Source organism: Aspergillus foveolatus, assembly GCF_047715535.1.
Source record: "Aspergillus foveolatus strain CBS 279.81 unplaced genomic scaffold BDW70scaffold_46, whole genome shotgun sequence".
In the NCBI taxonomy this organism is placed as follows: Eukaryota; Fungi; Ascomycota; class Eurotiomycetes; order Eurotiales; family Aspergillaceae; genus Aspergillus; species Aspergillus foveolatus.
In genome coordinates, this window is record NW_027396110.1 from 124,326 (window position 1) to 144,228 (window position 19,903).

At 50.3% G+C, this 19,903-nt stretch overlaps 7 protein-coding genes across 7 annotated transcripts; 2 read left to right on the forward strand and 5 right to left on the reverse strand.

The window, feature by feature from the left end:
• Nucleotides 1-353: 353 nt before the first annotated feature.
• BDW70DRAFT_90007 (UDP-N-acetylglucosaminyltransferase) lies at nucleotides 354-5,896 on the reverse strand. Its single transcript, XM_073745148.1, has 4 exons — nucleotides 4,176-5,896; nucleotides 3,801-4,106; nucleotides 1,141-3,751; nucleotides 354-1,090 (listed from the first exon to the last, which is right to left on the reverse strand). The coding sequence occupies exons 1-4, from the start codon at nucleotides 5,567-5,569 to the stop codon at nucleotides 461-463; spliced, it is 4,941 nt and encodes a 1,646-aa protein (XP_073593659.1). The 5' UTR covers nucleotides 5,570-5,896; the 3' UTR covers nucleotides 354-460.
• Nucleotides 5,867-7,099, forward strand: BDW70DRAFT_169862 (uncharacterized protein; the record flags this gene model as incomplete). The annotated part of the gene is made up of 4 exons (XM_073742794.1): nucleotides 5,867-6,488; nucleotides 6,648-6,665; nucleotides 6,705-6,824; nucleotides 6,878-7,099. The coding sequence occupies exons 1-4, from the start codon at nucleotides 6,225-6,227 to the stop codon at nucleotides 7,097-7,099; spliced, it is 624 nt and encodes a 207-aa protein (XP_073593660.1). The 5' UTR covers nucleotides 5,867-6,224.
• Nucleotides 7,100-10,082: 2,983 nt separating this feature from the next.
• On the reverse strand, nucleotides 10,083-13,060 carry sec23 (GTPase-activating protein SEC23). Its single transcript, XM_073737703.1, has 7 exons — nucleotides 12,790-13,060; nucleotides 12,607-12,737; nucleotides 12,259-12,553; nucleotides 11,722-12,201; nucleotides 10,573-11,670; nucleotides 10,328-10,521; nucleotides 10,083-10,276 (listed from the first exon to the last, which is right to left on the reverse strand). The coding sequence occupies exons 1-7, from the start codon at nucleotides 12,880-12,882 to the stop codon at nucleotides 10,252-10,254; spliced, it is 2,316 nt and encodes a 771-aa protein (XP_073593661.1). The 5' UTR covers nucleotides 12,883-13,060; the 3' UTR covers nucleotides 10,083-10,251.
• A 167-nt stretch (nucleotides 13,061-13,227) lies between these two features.
• On the reverse strand, nucleotides 13,228-15,266 carry BDW70DRAFT_140941 (DNA primase subunit PRI2). The gene is made up of 3 exons (XM_073737704.1): nucleotides 15,019-15,266; nucleotides 14,418-14,968; nucleotides 13,228-14,364 (listed from the first exon to the last, which is right to left on the reverse strand). The coding sequence occupies exons 1-3, from the start codon at nucleotides 15,206-15,208 to the stop codon at nucleotides 13,603-13,605; spliced, it is 1,503 nt and encodes a 500-aa protein (XP_073593662.1). The 5' UTR covers nucleotides 15,209-15,266; the 3' UTR covers nucleotides 13,228-13,602.
• Nucleotides 15,267-15,858: 592 nt separating this feature from the next.
• Nucleotides 15,859-16,820, forward strand: BDW70DRAFT_90047 (adenylate kinase ADK2). Its single transcript, XM_073745151.1, has 2 exons — nucleotides 15,859-16,123; nucleotides 16,176-16,820. The coding sequence occupies exons 1-2, from the start codon at nucleotides 15,952-15,954 to the stop codon at nucleotides 16,712-16,714; spliced, it is 711 nt and encodes a 236-aa protein (XP_073593663.1). The 5' UTR covers nucleotides 15,859-15,951; the 3' UTR covers nucleotides 16,715-16,820.
• Nucleotides 16,821-16,869: 49 nt separating this feature from the next.
• Nucleotides 16,870-18,084, reverse strand: BDW70DRAFT_90043 (thermonuclease family protein). The gene is made up of 2 exons (XM_073745150.1): nucleotides 17,629-18,084; nucleotides 16,870-17,484 (listed from the first exon to the last, which is right to left on the reverse strand). Exons 1-2 carry the CDS (start codon nucleotides 18,034-18,036, stop codon nucleotides 17,026-17,028), a joined length of 867 nt encoding a protein of 288 aa, XP_073593664.1. The 5' UTR covers nucleotides 18,037-18,084; the 3' UTR covers nucleotides 16,870-17,025.
• Nucleotides 18,085-18,296: 212 nt separating this feature from the next.
• Nucleotides 18,297-19,821, reverse strand: BDW70DRAFT_90054 (putative peroxisomal carrier protein). Its single transcript, XM_073745152.1, has 4 exons — nucleotides 19,492-19,821; nucleotides 18,877-19,424; nucleotides 18,582-18,819; nucleotides 18,297-18,530 (listed from the first exon to the last, which is right to left on the reverse strand). Exons 1-4 carry the CDS (start codon nucleotides 19,590-19,592, stop codon nucleotides 18,407-18,409), a joined length of 1,011 nt encoding a protein of 336 aa, XP_073593665.1. The 5' UTR covers nucleotides 19,593-19,821; the 3' UTR covers nucleotides 18,297-18,406.
• Between the last annotated feature and the right edge of the window lie 82 nt (nucleotides 19,822-19,903).

Here is a 19,903-nt window from a genome sequence, read left to right on the forward strand (position 1 = left end):
TGAAACTTCCTCCGCAGACCGCCTAGGGAGCCGATCTGCAGCTATCGCCCCAGCACAGCCTTATCTATGCCACGTTCTCTTCTCCTGGTTGGATCCATTTGTAATGGTCGGTCATGAAAGTGAGGAGAAACGTGGCGTGTGTAAATGCATTATACGTCAGTGGAAGAGAGTGTCTAGTCCGATCCCAAACGCCTATCCTATCCAGGTGGAAGATATACTGATATCTCATCATAATCGTCGTCCTTAACCAGCTGCTTGTGCAGCACCCAATCCCAACACATCGAACGCCAATATGCAAATACAGTCCCTACAAGAGAGGACTATATGTGAGGCTGGTCCACAAATTCAAACAATAGCCAGATCCTTGTACAAACAGAGCACAGATGAACTGATGACAATAAAACAAAAGAAAATCCAAACCAAATCAACGCTTACAGGGGTATATTTCAAGATGCGCGCATCACAACCATATATCACCTTCTTCGCCGTTCACCCATTGATTCCACACCCGCTGATAGGCGTCTTCCAGATCACGGACCCAACGGCTGGTGTCAAAAAGGGAGCTTCTCTGTCGCCCCTCAAATAGCATTCTGCGGAGCTCAAACAACCTGCCTCTCGCTCGACCTTCGCCTCCGGGCTCGTAGAATAGACTGCAGCACAGGTTAATCGCTTTCTTCTCGTAATCTTCATCAGAGACAGCGATCAGTTCCTCGCGGGCCTGTTGCCCGGACTCGGTCTTCGGTAGCGCGCTGCTGAGGATACTGCTTGCCATTCGAGAACACATCTTGTACTTGTAGCGTGGGAGGGTTAACAGTGGAGTGCCGCTCCACAAGACATCAGTTGCTGTCGTATGAGCATTGCACTCTGGTGTGTCAAGGAACAAATCCAGAATCTTCGCCCGTGCAATGTGCGTATTCTTAGGTGCAACATCGGTGAAGATAATCCGAGACGCCGTCTCCTCACCTGCCCATGCCACAGCCGTCTCCCTGAGGTTTTGTTCACCAATATCAGGAAAGCGGAGAAGCCAAAGCACAGCATTTGGGATACTAGCGAGTATCCGCAGCCAGGTCCGGAAAGTTGTAGGCTCAATCTAACACCCGTTAACTTTTCCCAAGCTGAATCTAGGAGCAAAGAAGTTACCTTATAAAGCTGATTGAAGTTGCCCAGAATTATGGTGTCATCGCTAAGGGTAGGAAACAGCTCTTTGCGCATCCGCCAGCGTCTGGATTGCTCCTGCTCCCATGTGATGTACGAGTCTCTCGCATCAGGGGCGCTTTGTCGATGGTCGCAGCAGAAAAACGTATCTCGGGTGAAGACTATCTTCTCGCCGTAGATCCAGTTTTCAGCCTCCTCGCCGTGGTTTTCTTCGAGATGTCGGTCCTCGATCCGCGTCTTGCGGCTTCCAGGTGAGAGCGTCTCCGGAGGAATCGACAGCTCGTCCGCAAGAATGTAGTCACACCACTCCGCACCCAGTGTACCTGCGAATCCCATGAAAGACATATGAATGGGGGCCGGCCTCGCAGCAAAGACTTCATTACGCGCGCCTCTCGTGTAGCCATTGAGGTTGATCAGGATATGAATACCATCATCGACTATCTGCTTGACGAGCCGCTCAACTGGCCATCCGCTAGCATCATAGAATGCGGGGGCTTCTTTCTCAATCTGTTGCCGGTGTATTGACTTATCGCTGGCTGTTGTAGCATAGCAGTACGCCTTGACTTTGGTAGGATTGTGCAACCCAAAGACGGATTGCATTAGATGGGCAAGGGGATGGTTGTTGAAGTCAGATGACACATATCCCACCTTAAGGTACGGATTAGGCGGTGGCGGCGGTGGATAAACTGTGGATGGGAGCCAGGGAGATCGCAAAGCCGCACAAGAGATGCGAAGCCCATTTCGTTGGGAAATCTGTCGAATCTGTTTTGCAGAAAGTGGGCAGGTGAACGTGTGGAATGGAAGTACAGTGGGTGCATTAGGAGCCGAAAGGCCAGGGGGTAGCTGCGGCCTTCGGTACTTGGAGGAAGGATACTCCCTGCCATAGACGTATCGATCTTGATACCACTGCCATGTAAGGGACCTAATCACACGTTCCACGAGCTTGACGACGCGAGAACCTTCCCACTTCTGCCCCGCCCAAGATTTGAGCAATGCAGCCAAGTTTCCACCCGCAGGTCTGCGGCGGCTGTCCGCGCCGGGGAGAAGCTGCGCGCACAATTGTTCTATTGTGTTAGGCGTCAAGATGCCGCAACCCCAGGTCTCGCCTTCTTTTAGCTGCCGATCGACAATATCAACCACGCGCTTGATCCATCCAGAACCCGCGTCAACGCCGTACGAATCACGAAGCATACCTCGGTCGTCAACATGCCAACGATCTCGAAAGCCGAAACCATTAGCAATGCCTCCTCGACCCACCCAATTGCATACCGAGTTGAGAGCGTTAGCCAGCCCACATACGGCCTCTGCAAAGTCTGGGTTCACCTTCACGGCACGCTTGTAGTATGTGATTGCGTCGTTGACTCGTCCTGCATCTTTGACAGCATTTGCAAGGTTCGCTAACGCAATGTCGAAGTTGCCGTCACATTGAACGGCCTGTTCGTACATCCGGATAGCTGCTTGTAACTGACCAATATCCTTCAGCAGACTGCCCAGATTCGTATAAAGATGCGCATGTCGTGCGTCCAGTTGTAATCCATAATTGTAATAAGCTAGCGCCAGAGACACTCCGCTGCCAGGAATCACACCAGGTATGTCCGGATGCTGGATATCCCCATTTGAGAGAGCTGCGCCCTTCCTAGGCACATTGTTGTGGATACCGGCAAGCAGAATGCCAACGTTGTTGGCCGTGGACGGACTTGGTTGCAGAGAAAGTGACAGGTAATAAAGAGCGAGGATGTCCCGGACACCAGGCGCAGACCGAGGCGGACCATGGGCAGGAGCGGTTGACATGCCATCTTGGTAAATTTTGGCCAGCGAGAGTAACGAGTTGCTTGTGGTGGATAACGCTGCTTTTCTCGCAAGCCCTTCAGGGACATACTTGATTCCAGGGGGTGTTCCACAAGGTCCAAAGACCAACTTTGATGTCTGTAAAGCCTTATCCGGATAGAGCAAAATAGTCTCTTGGGGATCGTGGCGGTCGCCTAAATATCCAGTGCGCGTTTCTTGAGAGAATGCGGCGAAAATATGCTTAATGATTCCTTGAATGCCATGACGCCTTCGTCCCGCGCTTACCAGAATCGCATCTTCAAAGGCTGCCGCCGCTGACGCATAGTCACCCATGGCATAAAGCATGTTTCCTTTGGCGTGAACAAGCGCCAACATCCGGCCGTTGTCGCAACCCGGAACGGAGTAGCCGCTTGAGCCAAAGCCTCCAGCAGCGCCTTCACCGGATTGACGACTAACAAAGGCCGACCTGCCAAAGTCATCGTCGTAATCAAAGGTAGCCTTCTCGTATGATCCCACGTCAGACGCACCGGAAACACGGCTTTCTGCGTCGCTCTCGGGTTCACTCGCATGTTCGTCAGCTTTGAAACAGTCACCGTTCTTAGTTAGTCGTAGAGAGTTCTGCACAAAGTCGATAATGTTAACTGCTTCCTTCCCGCGTTGACTGCTACACAGAAGGCCTATGAGATGTTCAACGGCTTCAAAATAACTTGGGCGTAGCTTAACCGCACGGAGCCAATGCTGCAATGCTTCTTCTCGCCGATCTAAGGCCAGAAGAGTAGCTGCCAGATTAGAAATAGCTTCGACATGCCTGGAAAAGAGTTAGTTCGTGTTGAGCTTGGGAAGTGCCGTATACTCACGCTGCGTCCCGCGCGATGATTCTGGAATACCATCTCATCGCCTTGTGGTAATCGCCTAAACCATAAGCCAGGCATCCCCCCAGGAGCATTCCATCAATCCATTCCCAGCCACTTTCCATACAAAGATGTGACAATAATTCTAGCGATGATGCCGCGTTCACAACGGTCATATTCTCATTCAACGAGTTGGAAGAGAAATGTTGGCCGGATATAGAATTTAGACGACCCGTATGTCGTAAACGTTCCACTAAATGGTTGCCTGTGGGCTGAAGCTGTGAATTTAGATTACGGTCATAATGATGAGTCCTGTGAGAGTGTTAGCTTCATGAACCATTGCGCCAAGTTAACAGTCCTCTCGAAATTAGGGGCACATACTGGCTCGAGGGATAGCTATTGTGTCGAGAGAACTCGGGCGCACTGGTTTGGGAAAAATCAAGGCCTGGCTGGCGCGGCGGTTTGGGGTAGATACTGGGCTTCATTACCCGTTGAGTGTGACCATCCTGAGTGGCATTTGAAACACTATTTCGCCGTGCTCGATGGATAGATGCAAGGAGATCGACATATACACCATGAGCCCAGGACAATACTTTTTCTTTGAACTCGGCATTGGCCTCACGAGAGCCAGGAAGCTGTCCAGTACACTGGTAACCGCCGCTTCCAGGCGCACCCGACCATGACGCAGAAGCTTCGTGCAACGGCGGGCGTGGCGCGAAACCAGAGACGGAGTTGTTCTGGCGCGTATGAAACGGCAGAACACGTTGATTATTCAGAGAGTCAAATGGTTTTTGATCTGAGTGACGCGGCGGGAAATTCTTCTTCACTGGACCCTCACGGTTGGATACACCCAGAGAATTCTGATTCCAATCGCTGACTTCGAGGTTACTGGAAGGGGTTAGGGCTGCGTTGAAAAGTTGTTGCCCTGCGTCAAAGTACTGAGGGGAAGAATGGTTGATCGGAGTGACGAAAGGGCCTTGGGGATTTAGTCGGGGCTCCCGAAACGCGGCCGGACGATATGGAATGTATGCGCCATCTGGCCAGTATGGTCCATAGGGCCCAGTACCTGCAGAAGCTGTAGGTCCAATGCACGGTTGCAAAGTAGCCGGGAGCACTGTTGGCACATACGCTCCATTGTGCCAGTAGAATCGCTGTTGTGAGGGCTGCATCGGTAACGTCTGGTTAAGCACCGAGTCCATTCCAGGTGCGAAATTTAGCGAGCGTATCCAACTGATCCCATTAACGCCCTGTGCTAGGTCTCCCCGGCCAACGTTCCGTCGATTTGTGTCAGTCTTATGCACCGGCGGGAAATTCAATGGCTGCGCAGACGACTGATCCAGAGAAGACTGTTGCCAGGAGTCAATCGGAAAGCCTGTCTGGGGAGAGACCAACTGGCCCGGTTCCAGCTGCGAAACCAATATGTGCTTAGTCGCTGGCGGCTGGATAGTCATATCTCCCGGGGTACCATCATATCCAGCGGCAAGAGTCCCGTTCGGAGTCTTCCTCCGCAGCGCATGTTCTCCAACGTTGTTTAAGGTTAACGCCGCCGGGTTGGTGGGATCGCGAATTTCGGGCCGCTGGACAGGGTGAGGATATTGTAGTCGAGTCCGGGGTACTGATTGAAACGAGTTACTGTTGGTATAATCATGGGGCGGATTTGTGGATGCGAATGGATTATCCAAGCCGTACGATCCATTAAGCGATTCGGTTTCATGATATCGGTTGAGATGGTGGTGTGGTTGAACTGGCGGGAAAGGCGCCACGGAGGGTAACATGGTTCCTGTTGTGTTATTCCCAGTGCTCTATCCGCGCAAACTTCACACACGGAGTCGGAGAAAAAGTGTATATCGATGAAACGGTGGAGTGAATGTTAGGCGAATAAAAGAATGACAAAGAGGAGAAGGGAAGAGCTGACGAGGCAACGCGGGGTGTTGTAGAACCTTCAATAGATTCAGGCAACGACCCAAGATAGAGAGAGCGGTCAAAAGAGTGTCAAGACGTCCAGTTCGGAATTATCGACAGCAAGCATCCTTCTTGAAACGCTTCTTACACCTCATCCTGGGCCGGGCCGACTCGCTTGATGCTCAATAACGCCCCCCTCTTGTTGTCTCAGGGCTCGACATAAACGCGGTCGGCGGTAACGGGTTGCAGTTATTGACAAGAGGGACCGATACCTGAGGTCCAAGAAGGAATAGGAAGAAGTTCCGGCAGGTGGATGACGGAGCGGCGCTACCAAAAGTATGCTTCTGTGTAAGCGCTGGATTCCAGAGAGCGAGGAAAAGACACACAGGCGAGCCGCTCGAGACGCTATGTGAGTGATGAGAAGACGCAAGGGAGTGCAAAGGGATTCGGAGTCACGGTCCAAGTTGAGAGTGACGCAGGTGCCCGCAAGACACGATCAGCAACAGGACAGGAGGGCGCTTGGCAGTAATGCTGGATGCTGATGATGAGCCACGGCAGGAACAAGAGTCGGTGGGCGTCGGGAGTAAGCTAGAGGAGGGGGAAGAGAAGAGAGAAACGAAAAGAAGGAAGCAGAATAAGGACCAGGATGCGTATAGTATCAAGGAAATAAATACGAATCACAAACAAAAAGATGAAGATCGGAGGAAGGAAAGTGGACTCACTGCGTTAAAAGAGAGTGGAGGAAAAGGCTGGAGAGTGGACATGGCACCAGTGGTTATCAAGTCTGTTTTGGTATTTTCTGGTTTACTTTTTTTGTCTTCTTTTTTTTTTGCTTTTTCCGCTTTATTATTAAAGTCTTTTATTCCTTTTTCTACATTGATTATTGCGCAGCACTTTTTTACATGTACGATAATATTATGACGATTATCTCAGTTCTGGTTTTGAATTTAGACAGTCTGGCTGGGGCTAGTAGGTGCCTAGAGAAATCAAGGTGAAGGCGGACGCAAGGAGCTCGTTTGGGGCGGAGATGGTCCCAACGGTCGGCGGAGAGGAGAGGAAAGGGGGGCAGCACGTCCGAAACGACTGGTAAGCAGGATGTGCGCAGTCTGGGGTATTAATCATGCCTACGTGAGATTGGGCACGCTCTCAGACACCAGTCAAAAGCAACGATCGAAACTCAGTCAGTCTCAGCAGCTCAGAGTCATGACGGTCAGTCGAGAACTTGGGGTGTGGACAGAGCGGAGCCTCGCAGACGACAGCAATCAACTAGCGTCAAGGCGGATCCCACTTGGAGGGGGAGAAGTGGCTTGTGGTGGGGAGGGGGAATCTCGATGGTGACCGGTGCCGAAGTGCCAGAGACCAATAAGGAGCTGGAGGCCACGGGCTGGATGGAAGCTCGATGAAAAGATGGAAAGGATGGTGGATAAGGGGACCAGGAGCAGTGGAGCCAGCGAACAGGCTGGCCGGATTGGGACGCCTTCAACAGGCCTGAGAGGAGGCTGAGGCGCCAGGATCTACTAAACGTGTCTAGGCATTTCTTGAGCTCTCACAAATCCTGCGGGTTTAATAAAGGGAGTCCTTCCAAATGTTCCAAGTTGGTAGACGGACGGGACACTGTCACAGAGTTGCTACTCTTCCCGGAGAGTTGCTGTAGCAGCAGATGATCAGACTGCCCAGCCCACCAAAACGACGATCCAACGGCCATCAAAGTCCGGGTCTGGAGTTGATGCCACTGGGGCAGAGCAGATCCGTCCACGGTCTTAAGGCAGGGCGATCTCGCAACTCTTCCGAGCCCACCGTGCAACAAGGAAAGGAAATTAAGGGAATCAGGCCATAGCGCAGACGTAGGGATAATACTGTGAATTCTGTTTAAGAGGTTGATGTGAAAAGCCAGTCTAAAATATCTAAAATATATCCTCTATGAGTCATCGCTGTAAGCCGTCCATTTACTACATATCTGCAAGTACATTTTAGGTACATTAGGATTCCAGAGAGTATAGGAAGACAAGTCCACGCTCGCTCCACCGACTGAATGGATCGTCGTCTTGGCTAAATCTGCACTGAGGACAAAACCCAAGTGCGGAGTATCATTATCAGAAATCAGCTCGACCACCGCATGTCCCCACTAATCATATACGACCTAGGCTGGCGCGTTCGATATGTGGTTCAGCCATACCAGCAGCTGAGCAGAACCCCCTTGTTGTCTCCATCGAATTTGGACTGTCTACTCCGTCGTCACGCGAGAGACGCGACAGACTTCCACGGCCATGGGCAGCATAAGCAATCTATCGTAGAATCAGTAGAATCAGAGATGATGGGCGAACTTGGTCATTGCAGAGGAGTCTCTTATGTGTCAAAGGTTAGCCCGGAGCGTTCCAGATTACCTGTCCCTGTATCCTTGAAAGAGCTGCTTGCACGGCAGTACAAAGTATATATTTCGACCATCACCAATAAACAGGAGAGGGTACGCCAACATGAAACACTACAGGACACTTACATCTAACTGTCTTTTTACAGAAACAAGCCGAGGTGACGTTCCTACGGATTATATCGGCATTACCTACTATTACCGACCACTAATATTTATTGCAGTACCTAATCTTCTGTCAGGTTAAGTAGACCCTGGCTATATCAGACACCTGTCAAACCATCAACTGCTGCCTTCCATTAGTCGTCCAATATCCATGCCAGCGCCCGAGTTCAGCCACGGCAAAACGCACGAGGTCCTGGCGCATAAGGTGGACTGTGCCCCGGGCGTTATTGATTCGATGTCATACCTTGCTATGTGTGCAGCACACCCCGGTCTTCTTAACGGCACTAATGCAAAATAAACGCAGTCCGCGACGATCTAAGCCACAGCTCAGTAAGACGATGGAGGCAAGAGGCGCCCTAGCAAAATGATTACTGCTGGAAACGGGAATGAAATTAAATGAGATATTAGGTCTATATCTAATCAAAGTCCAGCTGTTGCACAAGCTAGACGGTATTTTTACGAGTATGTAGACCGATGAAATGGACCACTGTATCCACGGGACGAAGCAAGCTTCGTCCGAGAACACCGCGGTGAGTAGAGGGTCGTTGATCTCCTTTGCGCAAAATAAGCCTATACCACGAGGTTATTGTTCAGTCCAGGCCCGGAGGCGAGAAAGAACGGTAAGAGCCAGAGTGTTGCAAAGGTACCGTGGGCATGCGGTTTCACAGCCCGGATTCGAGCGATGGCCAAGCCATGCAAAGCATTCAGATAGCGAAGACTACCGTACCCGATGAAAAAAACGTGAAAAATCACATTGAAAGCGCAAGCGGGAATCCTAAGTCATGAATCGTAACCTTTTTTTTTAACCGGTAGAAGCAATGATCCTATTCGCTGTAGCTAGCATCCCAATACATATTGACGAACGCCATAAGAATCAAGACCATTGTTTACTCGGAGGGAACTGTGGGTAATCAGCGCCTGACGCGGAGCTTGAAAGGGACCAATTTGGACTTACCGTCGATCTCGCCAGCCTTGACGTCGTCGCTGACGTCCTTAGGGCTGCGGCCATCGACCTTGCAGCCAACGGAGAAAGCAGTACCGAGGATTTCGAGGACGGTACCCTTGAGCTCCTTGGCGAGAGAGCGAGAGCGCATCTTACGGGCAATCTCAACAATCTCGTCGAAGGGGATGGACTTGGTGTGCTTGATGTTCTTCTCCTTCTTGCGGTCACGAGGAGGCTCCTTGAGAGCCTTGATGACAAGGGAAGAGGCGGAGGGCACAACCGAAACCTGAGCCTGACGGTTCTGGATGGTGAGACGGACGGTGACACGGAGACCCTTCTATATCCGCGGAAAAAACTATATTAGCTGCCATGTTCTTGACAGATCAATCATGGTTCCTTACCCAGTCGCCAGTGTTCTTAGCAATATCTTCACCAATCTTCTTGGGAGACAGACCGAGAGGACCGATCTTAGGAGCCAGAGCAGACTGGGCTCCGACCTCACCACCTGTCACACGAAGGTGGCTACAATGAATTGTCAGTTTTGATCGCGAGTTCAGACTTCACACGAAACTTACATGATCTTCACCTCATTGGGGTCGAACTTGGGAGCTGCCCAATGGGTTTGATGTTAGCCGCCAATGTTGACATAACCAAGGCGATGATACTTACGCATGGCGAGTGCGAAAGGTCGTCGATCTACCTTGGTGTGTTGTTAGGTGGTTGGTGTCGAGAGGAAGGAAAGATTCGGGGCCCAAATTCAAAACGTTTTGATGAGATCGCACCGCCGAGCTAAGGGCTAAGCGAGCCGCCGAATGAGGAAAGGCTGGTAGGGCTCAACCGAGTATCACGTGATGCGGACTTATACAGATTAATACATAGGAGCAACATAATGAAAATAAGAGCTTGAAAGCCGTCATGAATTTAGTTGTTCATGAATTTGTATCTCTACTCTTTGGAACTCAATAAAACTAGCTACTAGATTTGGGGTAACGAAGCGCAACAAATAACCGCTAAAGATACACATCATCCGAGGACCCGACATCAACCCCGGACTCTCGTAATCGGCATCACCTCAGCACTTAACTCGTTCCAGAAACCGCAAGCCTTTATGGGGTTAGCACAGAGTTTATAATCTGAACTGTTCGATAGACTTACTTCATGAGGTGGTCCATGAAAGTTTGCAGAGAGACGTCGTCGGTGAAAATAGTCTGTGACGACACGCCTCCGCCGTAGCCTCCTGTTGTATGTGTCGTGGACGGGTTGAGCTTGGACAAGAGGAAACGTGCCTGTGACCCACCAGCATCACAGACGATGAATCGGGGCAGTGGGAAGCGTTCCGAAATGAGTTCCTATGTCTTTATCAATATTGAATGAAGGCGGTTAGACAAAGTTTGACTTACCCTTGCATCCTCCTTTGGAAGATCAAGAAGGGTCTTTAAGTTCTCATAGCCCTCCTGATCCTGGTAACCTGCCTTTCTCCATTCGGCGATAGTTTCACCGTGGAAAATAAGGATATGGAAGAACGTATCCAGAAGAAGAATGTGAGTGGGCTGAATGGAAGCCGAATCCAGCAAGACTGGTAGGCTACCTTCATGCTCTAGTGAATATGAATCCAATGTTGGCTGGATCATAATAAGAGAGTCGCCGACATCTTCGTGATTGAGCACATGGCGATAGAAAGCAGTCTCGTCGGGGGAGTTATTGAAGACCTGCAAGAACTGACTTCGGCGGAGATGGAACATGAATTGAGGGTAGAGTGTAAAGTTCTTCTCAAGTCGGAAAGACGTAGGGTCATCCTTACGGTAGTCGGCAAAGCGCGAGCAAAGTCGAATGAGCATCCTATCCACCCATCTGAGGACATCCGGACCATCGTCAACCTCGGCCTTGAAGACTCCGATACGAGCCATAAGCACCGCGGCGGCCTCCTGGTCGAAAGACTGTGCAAGAGTGGGATCACCTGCAGGACCGCTCAGGTTTCGTGCAACGGTTGTGACTCGAAGGTGGAAGTGTCCGGAAGAGTGCTGGTAGTAGGTTAAGAACTGCATCATACCCCTTTGAGGCCCTGGTTGTACGGCTGCAGGCCCACCCTGGTTCGCGATTTCGAAATAGATACCATAGCTCGAAGAAGGATCGATACCGCACATCTTCCAGGCACAGGTGTTGCCGATACCGCATTCTGTCTCACCCACGGAGCTGGACTTCTTGTTAAGAGAAACAGCATGGCCAATGAGGCCGGTGACCTTGAGCTCCTTCGTGGTCAGAACTTCAAGAGACGCATTGAAACCCATAAGGAGGTTATCGTTTGCATCTTTATCGAACACTCGGATAAAAGACTGCTTGAATTGTGATGAGGTGAAGCTGTCAGTAAGGAGAATATGACCTCCAGTGTAATTAGCGAGGTTCTTCATTTCCAGAAGACCAACTTGGTCGAGGCAGCCAGCAAAAAGATCGACTACGTGACCATTATTTGCAGCGCGCTTGGCTAGGGCATCGTAGAACTGTTGCTGGTTAGCAATAATGCTGACTATAAGTTAAAGACCGAATCCTACCTTTAATGCCTTTTTGTAGTATTTAATGTTGTCACGGTCAATGTCGTGGTGAGAACGAATGGGCTCTTTCAATTCGGGGCTCACAACAAGGCCCGGACCCTCAGTAGCAGGGCCGCTCGTGAATAGCATGATATGCGCGCCGGCATTCTGGAAGGAGGATTCAAGTAATCCGACGGCGACGCTAAGAGCCACGCCAGTGCATCTCAAGGGGCGCTTATCATTTGCCACAGGCCAAGGGTCGCGCTGAAGCTGCTCAAGCATATTCGTAATTTGGAACTCGGCTTGTTGAACAGGCAAGAGGAATCGGGCGGCAGCGCCAAGGGGAGGGCGAACTGGCTGTTGCGGCATATTTGGCATATTAGGGCGGATTCCCGAGGCCAATCCAAGCATTTCCTGGACCTGTTTTGCGTTGTAGTCCTTACTGCCCCGGAAAACATATGATTTGGCGCATTCAGTGTACCCGAGTTCGTGCACTTGTGCCTATAAGACAGGTCAGCATCCTGTCGGGGACATAATTCATAGCGGCGGCGCTCCTACCATGGTCCCAAATGTGATCAATCCGACGAGAGCGTTCGGCGGCAGCAGAGACAAACTCAAAATCAGTGAATCCTTTACAGCCTTCAGGCTGTCATCTTCCTGGCAGGTGTCGACAACAAATACGAAGATCGGAGGAGCAGGGGCGGGACGAGCAAGTTGATATTCGATGGTCGTGCTCAACGGGTGAAGCTCCGGGGGTATCGTACTCTCTGTGATATCCTTGTAGTGTGGAGGAAGGGGGTTCCGCATGAGACAAAAAGGGCATATCCAGATTCGAGCGCGCACGTCGACGTTGCTAAAGGTATGTTAGCGGTAAATAACCAGTTAACTCAACGGCAAGATTCATACGCATAAGGGTTCAAAACCGCTCGGCATGGCGCTTTGCAGGTCACTGGCTCATATTGAAGAAGGGGAGCATCTGGTCTCTCCTTTAAAGGGGTGTAGATGGCACCGATAGGGACAACGAGTCGGGACGCTTCCTGTTGACAACTCAGAACAAGTACATGGACAGACCGGTCTCACGAAACTTACCATCCGGGAGCTTGGGAATGTGTTCCAGCTCAACCTGATTCCATCGCGGTCCTCGACATCACTCCATTGGTCCTTCAAACCTTCGTAGTCCATCTTGCTGGGGTAATCGGAGAACAGGTGGGTATATGGAGGAAGGCCAAAGGAAACTGGTCAATACCGAGGGCGATTATCCCTTAACTTGTAAATTTCAAGCTCAAGGACGCTACTCCAGCACTATTTAAAATAAATGCACGCCGACAATTGAAGTTGTCCGGAGGCTAGGCAATGCGGGGGTTCCAGGTTGTGTGAGCCGGATTGTTGTTTAAGGCCAGGTTGCAGCACAGCGGCATGGGTCCGCTCCGGCTACCGTAGTAGATAACGCTAGTGCCCTTTAAATTCCCACTCTCCGCGAGCTTTTTTCACTCTTCTTTTCTTTCTACCAAAATTTCTTCAGATAACGCCGACTCAACACTCAGCTTCGAGACATATCAGTGACGGAGTTGTTTTTCTGTCGAGCGAAGAAAGACTTTGGCCCGTTGCTGGGCACCTGGCTTTGAAAGGTCGTTCCGACTCTTTTGGATAAACTGGGAATCAGCTGTGGTCACAAGCTCCCTTCACTACGACACTATCTTGTCGAATTGTGATAGATTGAACCTAATGAAAAATTGATATTGCTATACCACTGCGTTTATACCCATTGCAATCATAATATGTCCCGATGTTTCTTATAACCATACTCCATCCCAAACGCCATGTACCTCGAGGTGGAAGGATGCGAACTCGAGCACCGTAAAAGGACGTAAACATATCTTCGTCGGTTAGCCTGATTCACCACTATGCAGTTCTCGGTGTCTTTCCAAGCTGCTTCAGGAGATAACTGCGCTTGAAGTAAGTGTTAGGGTGGACAATGGTATCAAGTTCGATTTCACCCGCCGAGCCGTCTTCCTTGGCTCTCTTGATTTCGGCTTTGTGTGTATATTCGAAAACTCGGTTGCAGGCAATGTGATAACGAGTCTTCTCGACATCCTCGCGTACCCCGCGCAACAAGTCCTTGTCCTGCACGCCGGTAGATTGGAGAAGTCCGATCAGGTTATCAACGGAAAAGTGGCGATACGGACAACCATGCGTCTGTCCTGCTCCAGGGTTTGTATCGCTAAGAATTTTTTGACATGAATATGGTGGATAGCCGCGACCCCTTCGGTTGACATCTCCACCGACATCACCATAGGCGTGGCGAACGTTGTACTTGTAACGAGAATTGAACTCCTCATCGGTGAAGCCCTTGAACGATTGGCGCCAAAACAGAATACACTCTTCGAGGGATAGACCGATTCCCTTGAGGAACAGAGTGTACTGGAGCCGACCATAATGTTTCAGATGGTTGTTCTTGCGCAGGGACATGTGGAGGCTACGCATGCAGAGCGGGAAATGTTGTGAAAGAGGATCAATGCTGGCGGCGGTAATTGGGGCGCCATCCACGAAGCCTTCGCCTTCTGTGTATACGGACTCGGCACTTCCGAAGTTCTTAGATAGGTGGTTCAGAATGGGGGAGAGGCGATCATCCTCATCGAGACGGGGCAAAGCTCTACTTGTGAGCTAGTAGTTATCAGCTCAATGTTCGTACTCAATTGCAAAATGAATTCACATACCTCTAAGGCACGCTCAAGTCGCGCAGTGAACTCAGCGATGATCATACTTAGCTGCTCTCTTTCCGGAACATATGCTTTCCCTTTGGACAGAAAAACAGAGCGTCTTTCGACTAGTTCTGGTACCCTTTCCCAATCCACTTTGTACCATGTTTCTTCATCGGAGCGACGCAGACCTGGCGTCGCGGCGACCAGATTCTCGGATAGTTCGCGTCTCTCATCTTCACCTACAGATTCCCAGTCGAGGTTCAGACTATCGATAAATGCGCGTCGTTCTCGAGAGTCATCTGCCTGAAAGCGGAACCTGAAAAGCATAGTCTCTGCTCGTGCGAACCGGCGACGAAGATCTTCGGTGGCTGAGAAAGCCAGACGGAGAATAAAGTGCGAATAATGGTCTTTCTGCCGTTCATTCTTGAGTCGGGGATCTGCGGCACCGTTTCGAGATGATGTGTTCGCTGAGAGGGGTAGGAACTTCTGGAGAAGAGGCGTGATGTGCGCCGTTGTCTCAGCAGCGGTCTTGTTTCGATAGGAGCATGCCTCGATTTCGGCGAGGACTATCACAGTCAACAGCAAGTCATACAAGAATAGAGATCTAGGTTCGCACTTTTCAGTCTGTCAATAGCCCATTGTTCAAACTGCTCAAGCGTAATCTCTGCAGTGGGTGGTGTATCGTAGAAGTTCAATCGATGGGGATAGTCCTGCTGCTTGAAAGTCGGCGTCGCGAATTGTGTCTTTTTGTAGTTGAGGTTGGCCCTCCGCTTGGGGTCAATCCTATTGAACTCCTGACGGATCATCCTGAATCTCGCGCGTGTGCAAAGAATCTATTCCCTCAAACCACAAGTTGGTCTTGAACCTATATCGAAATAGTTATCGGCATTGGACGACGCGACGCGCGACGAGCACGCGCCGGATTAAATCACATGATCTCTACGGGATCTCCTTAGTGGGCTTGGCTTAAACCGAGGAGCACCATCACTTCTAAGGCAGCAAGGGACGATTCTCCGGAACATGTGATAAATTTCGACTGCATTATAAGCGGATTTGCAAGTAAATCCGGCAGTCCTACTTCTTACTACCTTTAGTCTATTCCTTAAACACATCTAGGTGTAAGGTACCTGACGAGAGACTCACTCACTGAGTCGCCAGTTGCTGTATACTTCGAATTTAGGGCGGACTTTCGGAGAAGCCTCCGAGAGCGGTTCACCGACTTCCTAAACGAGCAGGTACACATAATCCCCGCGGCTTTCAACTGCTTTCCCCGGGTTAATGGGATAGAGTCACTTCGGCCTTAAACGGGACTTTCACTACGATACTGACTTTCTAAGAGTGGACAAGGCCACGATTGGCACATTCTTCAAGAAGTCTCCCGAAAAATACAGTGGAATATGGAAAGATGAGGAACTTGTAGATTCGAGTCATTTTGAGAAACCATCTCGCGTGCTCCATAACGTTCGAATCCAATAACCCTTACCGAATCCCAAGTCTTCGACACCAAGTCTTACCGCAATTGAAACAACACAGTGGAGCACTACGCGCAATGACCCTCACAACCAGGCAGCTCAGGAAAGCTGCACGGATCATCCTCATCGGCGCTCCGGGGGTGGGGAAGGGAACGCAAACGGAGAGGCTCCTGTCCAAATTTCCTGAACTTGCTTCAATAAGTTCAGGCGACCTCTTGCGAGAGAATGTCCGGAAGAGGACTGCACTCGGTATGTGGATATTGAAGTTTCACACAAAGCTGCTGCTAATGTTACTCGACAGGGCGGGAGGCAGAAGCCACAATTCAAGCAGGAAACCTCGTTCCCGACTCCATGATTCTCAACCTCATCTCTTCCGAATTTAACTCCAGAGGCTGGCTCTCCAAAACACAATCATCAGGCTCGTCTGTTTCCCCCTCAGCGTCCTTCATCTTAGACGGGTTTCCTCGCACCGCCTCCCAGGCCGCGAGCTTGGACTCCCTGGTGCCAATCAACTTTGTCGTCCACTTAGTCACTCCGCCCTCTATTATTCTCTCCCGAATAGCGTCGCGCTGGGTCCACGAGCCGTCTGGGAGGGTGTACAATACCGATTTCAATGCTCCAAAGGTCCCCGGAAAGGACGACGTAACAGGAGAACCATTGACTCAGAGGGAAGACGATTCAATAGAGACATGGAAACAACGACTTCATAAATTCGAAGAAACAAGCAAAGCCCTACTTCAACACTATCAACAGAAGGGCTGTCTATGGCGCGTGGAAGGCAACTCCAGTGACGAGATCACTCCGAAGCTTCTAGCGGAGTTTGAGCGGAAATTCTGCTAGGCTGATTATGGCTTGGGTCATACCATAGATGCGATCTTGTACTTTTGCTATATAATACTGTGTCGTTTGACGCCAGTACCAGCGGTCTCATATCTGGGACACATATACCCGCCGTTTGCTTGGGGAATGAGTACCTTCTTTCAAGATTGCATTTCTATATCATTCTCTCACTACTTCGGCGTATACTCTGCAGCTCGTAGTCCCTTGTTCCGATGATATGTTCGAGTGACAACCAGGTTATCATGAGAAGACATTTTGATCAAGTATGTACAGATGGAAACCGGCAGGAAATCATGTACTCCATACCTCCATCACTTTCCGGTTTTCCCATTAACATTCACCTTTTCCTCCAAGCCTACCCTGGTCTTGTACTCCCTCGGACTCTCGAATTCTTTATTCCGCCGGAAACCTTTCCACATCCCATTCCCCTTCAACTTCGCCCACCACTCCGCATTCCGATATTTAGCTTCTATAGCATCACCTCCAAACTCAGCGCCAGACTTGGCCTCATACACTGTCGCGAGTCCCCGCCGCAGCATCTCATACGATACATCCCGCCGGCGGAACGGGATTGGGAAATCAAGAGCGCGACGTACATAGACGGTTGCCACGACACGCTGGTACTGGTCTGGTCGATGCAGATAAGCACGCACACGGCGACTCAGCAGATAAGACGTTAGCCATTCGTGCGCTTCGCGAGCGTACGGTTGTTCGGGGCGGCCAAAGTGCGCAAGCTCGGGCGCGTCAATGCCTGCTAAGCGGACGTGGATCTAGGGCGTGATTGAAAAGGTTAGCTAGTAGTCACTCTCAAGATCTTGCACTATGTCCAGACAATTAACGAGGGGATTTACGTGCTTTACAAGCAGGCAAGAACGCAGTCGAAAATGTAGCCAAAAATGTAGTCAAAAACGCACCGTATTATCCCTCAGCTCCTTCTTCCCCTTTGGTATTCTCTTCCAAGGTAACCACTCCCATCCAGCAAGCCGGCCACCGGGCGTATGAAAGATCCTGAAATTATCCCCATCGCCGACGCTCGTCACCTTTCCGTAGATACTGCGGCGGCGGAAATACGCTGCGTCGATACTCGGCGCATCGGGAAAACGACGGAGGTAGGAACGATGGAAGCGCGCGGCGCTAAGGATTGCGGTGGTAAGGACCAATGTTGGGATGAGAGTTCGCAGTTCTGTGAAGGCGGCCCAATCGAGTATGGCTGCTTTGTCTGGTTGATTTGTTGTGATTGGCAATAGAGAAGTGCAGTTTTGTTGTTTATCATCGGCAATGGCGGGCTCCTGCGTTTTGGAAGACCATGGTGGCCATCGCATGACGGCTCATGCTCTTGCTTTGAGAGCGATGTTGCAGGCCGATTAGGGTGAAGGTTAAGATATTGGAGTAAAGACCGATTGTTTTAATGTTGTTATTCCGGCTGGGCGCGGGGCGGTCAAAATATATACACAATGGTTCTCAACTCCTCAAAACTGCTATCCGATCTTTAAAGTTTGATTACGGGCTACTGTAAGCCTTGAGAATAAAATATAAGAATTATTGATGTCTATTCTTCATGAAATATGTACAAGGTGTATGTGGAAACCCGTACCCTCGGTCATAAGACAATAACAAAGTGGTCTACACCTATGCGCCAGATAAAGATGTAAAATAAGGGAGGGAATGATCACCTGTCAGAAGGGGATCCGTCTATTTCAAAGTCGCCGGAAGGCTGGCCTGTGCCTTGGACGCCGCTGCATCAACGGCCTTGCGAAGCTTCTTCTCTCTGAGACCTTTGAGATATGCAAATAAGACAATGAAAAGGAGTTCCATCCTGGAGCCATCAGCATATGTTCATAATAATGGTATAGGAGGAATAGTATACCTTTCTTTCGTCATCATCAGTAGTCCCTGAACTAGAAGACCTTTCAGAATCTGGGGCCCAATGCCCTTGAATAGAGATAGCGGTCCCTCATTCTCGACGATAAATCGCATAACCTCGCTGAAGGTCTTGAATGGCTTCCCATTACGGGCTGGAGGCGGGCGCGATTGAAGGCCAACCTTGGCAACAATCAACGGCTGAGTTGCGATGGTAGCCATGGCCTTGGATAGAGCACCAAGAACTGTGACCGGAATCAGTATTTCAAGTACTCCATGAGCGGTATCATGATGTTACTCACGAAATGCTTCCCAAGGCTTGAGGCTCTTCTTCCCGGGGAAAATAATGTCCTTGAGACGTTGATAAGCACCGTAAGTGATAGCCGGGTTCACGACGAGGATCAAGCTCGCTTTGAGGCCTCTCCACAAACCGGACCAGCCATCTTCGCTGTTGACCACCTCCCTACCGGTCTCAATTAGACCCTTCTTGTCGTCCTTTGGCTGTGTCTGCTGGCGTGTGGTGATGACAGCAACAGGAATAGTGAAAATTTGAGCAACAGCACCGGCAACGGCACCGAGGCTGAGCTCGATAGCAGTTCCTGGCGGTTTGGGCACACGTTCCGAAGCCATATAGAGCGTCCTCACGACGCTGTACCAGTAGAAGTAGGCGAAGTTGGTTGAGGCAACGCCGATAAGGGAACCAGCCATTCCGGAGTATAGTCCCTCAACGCCTTCTTTGTCCACAATCTTCGTGATCGCATCCCAGGTTGATTTATAGTGCACATCGTCCGAACCTTTGCTTTCTGCTTCGCCGGCCTTCTTCACCTGAACTTGCAGTTTCGTTTTAACTCTATTTTTTCGCCGCAGCAGTCAGAATTGGCTCGTCTTAATAGATAAAAAAGGGGAGGGTTGCATACAAATCAAGTGGGTAGACGATAGCATTTGCAAGGACCGCGCCAGTGGCACCTGCAACGGCGCTGCCCCACGGAGACAGAGCGGGCTTCGATTGACCAGCCATTTTCTCGAGACGATTCTTATGAGTTGGATAACTGGAAAGGAACTAGACACTGGTGAAAGGTGGACAGAGCTCAGAGTCCGCGAATGTCTGTCTAGTGTGATCTCGGTCTTGCTCTGTACTCCGCTTTGATTGAGGGCCGAAGACGGAGCCACTCGAGTATTGAGGAGTAAGCGACCCCAAAAACAGAGAGAAAATAAAGACGCCGCTATAGGGAACAGGCAGATGATAGTGAACGAAGACAGAGCAATAGTCAATAATAGAAAGGGATAGAGAATTAGAGCCTCAAAAAAAGAAAAGCGGCAGGCAGTTCT